General features: G+C 49.2%; 1 protein-coding gene across 1 annotated transcript; it reads left to right on the plus strand.

Moving 5' to 3' along the window:
* The first annotated feature begins 547 nt into the window (after positions 1-547).
* LOC119359790 (probable ubiquitin-conjugating enzyme E2 23) lies at positions 548-4,631 on the plus strand. Its single transcript, XM_037625879.1, has 6 exons — positions 548-803; positions 927-2,239; positions 2,387-2,509; positions 2,881-3,294; positions 3,788-3,860; positions 3,949-4,631. Exons 1-6 carry the CDS (start codon positions 548-550, stop codon positions 4,629-4,631), a joined length of 2,862 nt encoding a protein of 953 aa, XP_037481776.1.
* Positions 4,632-8,032: the final 3,401 nt, after the last annotated feature.

Raw genomic sequence — 8,032 nt, forward strand, 5'->3', positions numbered from 1 at the left:
GCCTCCAGGGCGGGCCCACGCGCCTTTTTCGCTTGCGCCGGCTCTCCAAGCGCCCTCCAGGGCGCCGGGTTCGGCCTAGATCCGCCGGCACCAGTTTTGGCCCGAGCCGGCGAAAAACAGCCTTCTGAGGACGCGACTAGGGCCTTTTTTTGGCGCCGGCGCGGCAAAATCGGCTGGGGAAGCCCTGTTGGAGGCGCGGCTGGAGATGCCCTAACGGGCGCAGCGAGCGCCGTTTAGGATTTGCCGGTGTGAGGCGCCAACCAGGAGCTCTCCTTATCCGGGTCCTTGTGTATAGGCCGCTGATGTGTCAGGACCGGCCCTGGAGACAACCTCAACTTGGATCCAAACTTGGAGGCTTACTTTTCAAGGAAATCGAGTCTGTCTAGTATACGAAGAGTTTAATTCCCTGGTTATAACTTCCTTACCCGATATAAAGCAGCTAGGTATGCTCGGGTCGAGTTGTATTGTGCTTTTCGCGAACCGTCTACAGCAGGTCTACAGCAGATCTAGTCGGTAACTTTGCAAGGAGGAATTCGATCCAAAAGAGATGGACGTCGTGGCAGAACCTTCGAAGATCTACCTGCTAGACCTCGTGAGTTTTGGATATGAAAGCGACGGGGTTGGCAGCCGCGGCCTGGTAGTACCGGACACCTGGGTGCACAACGACTCGCTCCCTGTCGGGACCGTCACGATTCTCTGCGTCGACGGCTCTGTGGTGACCAGGAAAGCCTACGACGTCAACGTCGTCGACAGAAGCTACTTCCACCCCGGCGAGGTCGTCGGATCCGCGTCGGACCTCGGCGGTCAAATCGGTGTCGTCACCAACGTCACCGTAGCGGTCGACCTGATCGAGCGCACCGTCCGCGGCGGCGAGCCGGCGAAGATCGTCAAGGGTGTGCCACCATCTCGTCTGCGGCGCGTTAAAGGGCTCAGCCTGGGCGACTATGTCGTGTCCGGGCCGTGGCTTGGCCGGGTCGTCGAGGTGTCCACTGATGTCTACGTGTTATTCGACGATGGCGCCCTGTGCAAGGTCCCCGACGCAGAGTCCAAGATGCTACGATCAGTGGCCAAGGCCGACGTCCTTTACCGCCCTGAGATGAATAGCCCTTTTTACCCGGGGCAGCGGGTGACCGGCGACCCATGTGCCGTCTTCAAGCCCTCCCGGTGGCTCAACGGCCATTGGAGGCCGGAGCGTAGAGCAGGCACCGTCACCAAGCTCGAGATGTCCGGCGTCCTCGTCTACTGGATCGCGTCGGCGCACGGCGGCACCGACCAACAGCTCGTTCAAGAGCTTGCTCCCTCGGCCTATCAGAGCCCTGGCAATCTGACCTTCTTTTGCTCCGCGTCTGAGTGCACCTGGGGCGTAGCCGACACGTGCTTCCTTCGAAAAACCACTGACGACTCACTTCCCGCCGCCGCCGAGACCAACAAGGGTGCTCATGATGGCAATCACCAGGAGGATCAACCCGTCGCATGTTCAGACGACGAATATGAGTATGACAGTGACACGACAGAAGAAGGTGAGCGCGAATCTCCAAGCACAGCTACGGTCCTGACAAAGCAGCAGCAGGAGATGAGGTTTTACCGGAAGCAGCTAAGGAAGGATTACTTCGATGGGCACAGGAGGGCGCGATGCCGGGACGTCGGGAGGTACGTGGAGTTGGACCAGCTGCCCATGAGCGTGGCTAGCACCCGCACCACCGTCGACGTGTTGTGGCAGGACGGCACACGGCAGCTCGGCGCACCATCGACGTCCCTCGTCCCCTTCAACATCTTGAACGAGCAAGAGTTCCTCCCAGGGCAGTTTATTGTCGACAACGCCTTTCCCGCGGCAAATGCCCCTGCTGGTGCTGCCATCGGCGTTACCGGCGACGATGATGGCGCAGCTGCTTCCGCGACGAGGCGTGTGGGCTTCGTCAGAAGCCTGGATTGCAAGGACCAGATGGTGCACGTCTCGTGGTTCAAGGCGGCGTCACGCCCCGGCCAAGCAAGAGAGATCGATTGCAATGATACCGTCAGCGCGTACAGCCTAGAAAGGGAGCCTGAACGCTATGCTTACTATGGAGATGTCGTTGTGCGCCTGCTACCATCGGGATCAACTGACGGCCCAAGTGCACCGCCGTCACAGGGCAACCATGAGAAGAAACACGATCTTTCATGGGTTGGGCGTGTGGTGGACCTGCCTGATGGCTTTGTCCAAGTCAAGTGGGGTGATGGTAGCACGTCAACGGTACGTAATGCTATCTTCTGTTACTACTTAGGGAAATTACGTTACTTTACGTAGGCTGTTCGTAGACGGAGCATTATCGTACCTTCCGCTATACTTGTACGTGCATGCATTCTCTGCTCAATTCATTCACAGTTCTTTTGACATGAAACCTTTCAGGTGCTGCCCCACGAGATCTGTGTGATCAACGAACAGAAGTACGATGAACTAGAGGCTGCAATGGGCGAATGGGTGGAGGACGACGGCATTGATCCAACCCAAGAACCGTCTACCGACTACACGGTATCTACCCAGCATTAATTTGTTCACTGTTAGCAAACAAGGACTACGACCGGCTCTATTCTCTCAACCACCAAACATTTTTCATATCAATTTAACTTGTTTTTCTTTTAAAAAATTGATGAACTCCTTGCTCTCGTTTCCATTTAATTGAAAACCGATAACGATGAGCTTCTCAATTTAAAAAATACTCCCTCTGCAAAGAAATATATGATCGTTTAGATCACTAAAATAGTGATCTAAACGATTTTATATTTCTTTACCGAGGGAGTAGTTAACTGAATATCTAGTTTTTTAGGGCGGTTGCAGAATTCCATTTTCTACTTGTACGCATTACGGACTCCATTAATAAAGTGATGGGCCTCTTACTGTAGGAAAATGTTCCACAAAACCCAACGGGCGTCGATGGCGACGAGGATCCTGCGGGTAGAGATGGCCCTGCCGCGATAACAACAGGCCGCCTGGGTTCTGTCGTCTGGTTTGTGATCGGATGGACAAGCAATGTGTTAGCTCGAGGTAAAAGGTGTCTAGCGGATTGGTCTTGGTCGCCCTTATCAGGCTCCGAGTTATTTGCAGCCGCAGAGAATGTGGGAGCGCCTGAGACGGTACCTGGTGGTGGTGACCATCCTAGGGATGGCGCCGCAAGGGAGGTCAATGATGCGGACGATTCTGCCAGTGAGGGGAAGGAGGCTGAAGATGCTAACGGCAATGAGGAGCCATTCCGTTTTCTGCATTTTGATGTACGGGATTGCCCTCCGGATCACCATTACCTTGACACCGCGGACCAGGTAAGCACCACCAAATGTTAATTGCGTTCCTGATGTGCAGAAAATTAGCTTTGATATTCACAAATCCAGTTCTTCTATAGCTGAACTGCATATTCTTTCCATGGAAAAAGAACCTACACCCACTTAGCTACGTCGAGAAAACCACGTGTCATAAGTGGTAGCAACCCAAACCTGTTTATGAACAAATAGCTACGTCGAGAAAAAATCTAGTACTTCCTCTGTAAAAAAATATAAGAGCGTGATCACTATATATTTGTTTACAGAGGGAGTAGCTGATTTTTTTTAAAAAAAATTGTTTTAACTAAAATCATGGCAACTATTTTGAAACGGAGGGAGTATTATTTGTGGCGATTTTGAATGCATCATTTTTCCTATGGTATACGTCCAAATTCATATAATAACCACAAGTTAGGATTAGCCTTTTTCTGCAATTAAAATTAAAAGATTAAGAAGTCCAGCTAATGCTCTTCTCTCCGTGATTCATGAAACGCAGGGCGTCTGCCATGGAAAGAGGTGGGTCAAGATAGTGCAGAGAGAGTGGAAAATACTAGAGAACAACTTACCAGGTACCGGAGGGAGCTACCTTTTATGGTTTCACTTGCGTGTAACGAGCATACCCTATGAACCGAGTTGACTTTGTGTGTAATTATGCAGATACCATCTACGTGCGGGCATTCGAGAACCGCATAGATTTGCTCCGGGCTGTCATGGTGGGCGCTAGCGGGACGCCGTACCATGACGGGCTCTTCTTCTTCGACTTTCTGCTGCCACCGTCCTACCCGGACGCGCCGCCGCAGGTGTACTACCACTCGTACGGGCTCCGTCTCAATCCTAATCTATATGCCTCTGGAACAGTGTGCCTCAGCCTTCTCAACACCTTTGGCGGAGAGGGCACGGAGATCTGGTCACCAGCGACGTCGAGCCTGCTCCAGGTTCTAGTCTCCATCCAGGGCCTCGTTCTCAACAACCAGCCCTACTACAATGAGGCTGGGTACGAAGCTCTGGTCGGCACACCAGAGGGTTGCCGCAACGCTTTGCCGTACAACGAGAATGCCTACCTACTCACCCTGCGAACTATGCTCCATCTACTGCGCCGACCACCTTTGGGGTTCGAGGAGTTTGTCAGAGACCATTTCCGCCGTCGGGGGACGTTCATACTGAGGGATTGTGAGGCATGTCTTCAGGGGTGCGACGTTGGAACGCTTTGTAGCGAGGCATGTGCCACCAAGAGGAGTAGCGAGCGGCAGTGCTCACCTGGGTTAAGGTTCACACTCGCCAATCTGGTGCCAAGGCTCGTTGCGGCATTCACGGAGATCGGCGTCGAGGGATGTGTGTAATGTTGATATTTTTGTTCTAGTATTAGGAGGATAAACAAAATGGTGTTGTGCCTTTGCTACTATATGTCCAAACACGTGTGCTACCAAACTAGTGTTCTAGTTCAGATCAAACCGGTATGGGAGACATGGTGGCAAGGAGGGGCCCATGCCCGACCAACATGCATTTTTTAATTATATCGATGATTTGTTAAACATATACTACTGCTTTTATGTCAGAAATATGTCCTAGAGGTAATAATAAATATATTTTTTTACGGGTGTAATAATAAATGTATTACTCCCTTCGGCCATAATATAAGACGTTTTTTATACTAGTGTGGGATTGAGGGACTATTATATTTTCATATTCATAATTAAGCTTATATTTCATGTTATAATTGCATTGATTCTTGAATATGGGATTAGGAGGAAAACTTAATTGCATGTGTAGAAACATAAGCACCAATATGATATGTTGTCATGCCTTTAAGACTAGCTCATGTATTGACAATGATCTTGTTTTCTTGATCATGAACATTGTTAGGACGCTATCAATAATGGGAACACCTTATTATCAGAACAATAGAGCTGGATAGCCCCAACTTATGAATTACTGCAAGATCACAACGGTATTTTCATATAAAGTGTTAACGTTTACTTAGTTCTTCCTTAGACTATGAGAATATCGTACACTGAGCTATGTGCCATAGGATGTGTGTAGTGTTGATATTTGTGTTTTGGTATTAGTTAGGAGGATAAAAAAAATGGTATTGTGTTTTTGCCACTATGTCCAAAATCATCTCCTATCGATTCAAACCACGGGAGGAGCCCGGTCCTGACCAACATGCATTTTTTCATTAGATCGGTGATTTTCTTAAACACAAACAACTTTATGTTCCAAATATTCTTTAGAGGCAATAATAAATGTATTACTTCATCTGATCAAAATTAATTGACGCAACTTTACTACAAATTAATTGACGCAACTTTAGTACAAAGTTGTACTAAGACCACGTCAATTAATTTAGATCAGAGAGAGTATTTTATTTTCATGTTCATAATTAAATTTATATTTTTGTGTTATAATTGCATTGATTCTCGAATATGAGATTAGGAGGAAAACTCAATTCCATGTGTAGAAACATAAACACCAATATGATCTCTAGTCATGCCTTCTAAGGCTAGCTCATGTATTGATGATGATCTTGTTTTCCTGATCATGAACATTGTTAGGACGCTATAAATTATGAGAACACCTTGTTATTAGAAAATGGAGTTGGGTAGATCTGACTTATGAATTACTGCGAGATCTGTCATGGAATTGTCATGGCAGATGTTCTTAGTATGAGGACTTAGTCGCGAGGCCAACGCATCTATGTGGTAGCTTGAGAGGGGTTGGGTGGAGTCGAGAGACGCAACATAAGACACGGATTTAGACAGCTTCGGGCCCCATGAAACATCATCTGGTAATAGCCCTACATGATGTTTGTGACTAGGTCTCATTATGATCATGAAGGAGTCGCTGGTAAGCCAGCTCTTTGTGTCTAGCCATAGAGATTGTTTCTTCTTACTTGTCCCTCTTTGGGGAGCCCTGCCCCTCCTTATATATGTTGAAAGGGGTGGGTTACATGACTAGTCCTAGTAGGATTAGGATTACTCTATTACAAGTGGAGTCATAGTCTTGCTTCCTTTGTAAGGGAATATTCCTTATGCTTTCCTCCTAAGTCGGCCCATCATAAACGTGAGCCGGCCTTCTGGGCCTTGTACCTTGTCGTCCGTTTGACTTGCCGTCGGGTTACTAATGAATCGCCAAGATCGGGTGGGTCCCTCTTGAGTCGCCAAGCTTCGGGCGGGTCACCAGTGAGTCGCCATACTCCCACCGGGTCATACATCCGGCGGGTTACACCGCGGGGTATATCCCCGACATTATCCCCCAGTTTAATTTGGATGTATCCATGTTAAACTGATCTGTAACATAAACGCACAAACAAATTTGACAGGTTGTGCTCCGGGTTAAATATTCTTGTAAGCCGGCACCTAATCATCCTTAAGTCCTTGTCATTTCCTCCTTCTAGAAAATCTAGGTCATTAGGCCAGCTTCATAATTAATTTGCTTGTAGAAGAAATATTGTAAATAAAGAATCCATTTGAACCGGCCTTCAGTGCTCTGACTTGACAAAAATATTGGTCTTGGAAATATTCAACTGATATCCAGCCGGCTTGAAAATGTAGAACTTGCCGAGTTATGATTTCCAAAATCGTCGGATTATAAAAACTGATAATTTCGGGTCATGATTGTTGCCAACGCCGGTTCATGATTGTTGCCAACGTCGGGTCACATATTTGACCTCCCTGTTTTACTCAAACTCGAGAATTTGAAGTTATTCCTCCCTTATATGCATATCACCTGTAGCCCCCAAGTGTCAGGTTGTTATGCTTGCGGCAACCTGGGCCTTGTAATTGCCTTATGCTCATAAAATTTTCAACCAGTGTAGCCCCCAAGGGCCGGGTCATTATGCAATAATGAGCAGGGACTTTGTAAATATGATCATGTAAACTTGAGCAGCAGCGTGCAGCCCCCAAGGGCCGGCTCAGTAAGATATTACTGAGCTGGGACTTTGTATATGATTCATTGATAATAACATCATATGAAGTAATCTCCTGTGACGCCCCGTGACCGATGTGCCAGGTGTCCTCCAGTTATTCGCTGTTGTTGCCTTGTCATTGCTTGCGTGCCATGCATTCCATATCATGTCATCATGTGCATCGCATTTGCATACGTGTCCGTCTCATGCATCCGAGCTTTTTCCCCGTTGTCCGTTTTGCAATCCGGCGCTCCTATGTCCTCCGGTGTCCCTTTCTACCTCTTTTCGTGTGCGGGTGTTAAACATTTTTGGATTGGACTGAGACTTGCCATGCGGCCTTGGTTTACTACCGGTAGACCGCCTATCAAGTTTCGTACCATTTGGACTTCATTTGATACTTCAACGGTTAACCGAGGGACCGAAAAGGCCTCGTGTGTGTTGCAGCCCAACACCCCTCCAAAGTGGCCCAAAACCCACCTGAACCTCCTCCATCATCTCGGCCGTTTGATCACGATCGCGTGGCCGAAAACCGCACCTCATTTGGACTCTCCTCGCTCCCTCTACCTATATATATGTGTGTCTCCCCGAATTTTTCGCGGATGAACCCTAACCCCTCCTCCTCCGCGCGCACCGGACATTTCTTCCACCGACGGACATGTCTGCCCTCCACCTCGCTCCGGCCAGTGGTGTCGCACCACGTCACCCCCCGCCGCCGCCAGCCTATCACGCGCCGCCACCTCACCGTCCTCTCTCTCCCACGCCGCCGCGGCCCTGCGGGCCCGAGGCCGGCCCGCCCGGCCCATCTGGTCGTCGCACCCGCGCCTGGGCGTCCCCGCC

The sequence above is a fragment of the Triticum dicoccoides genome, chromosome 2A, assembly GCF_002162155.2.
Source record: "Triticum dicoccoides isolate Atlit2015 ecotype Zavitan chromosome 2A, WEW_v2.0, whole genome shotgun sequence".
NCBI classification, from domain to species: domain Eukaryota; kingdom Viridiplantae; phylum Streptophyta; class Magnoliopsida; order Poales; family Poaceae; genus Triticum; species Triticum dicoccoides.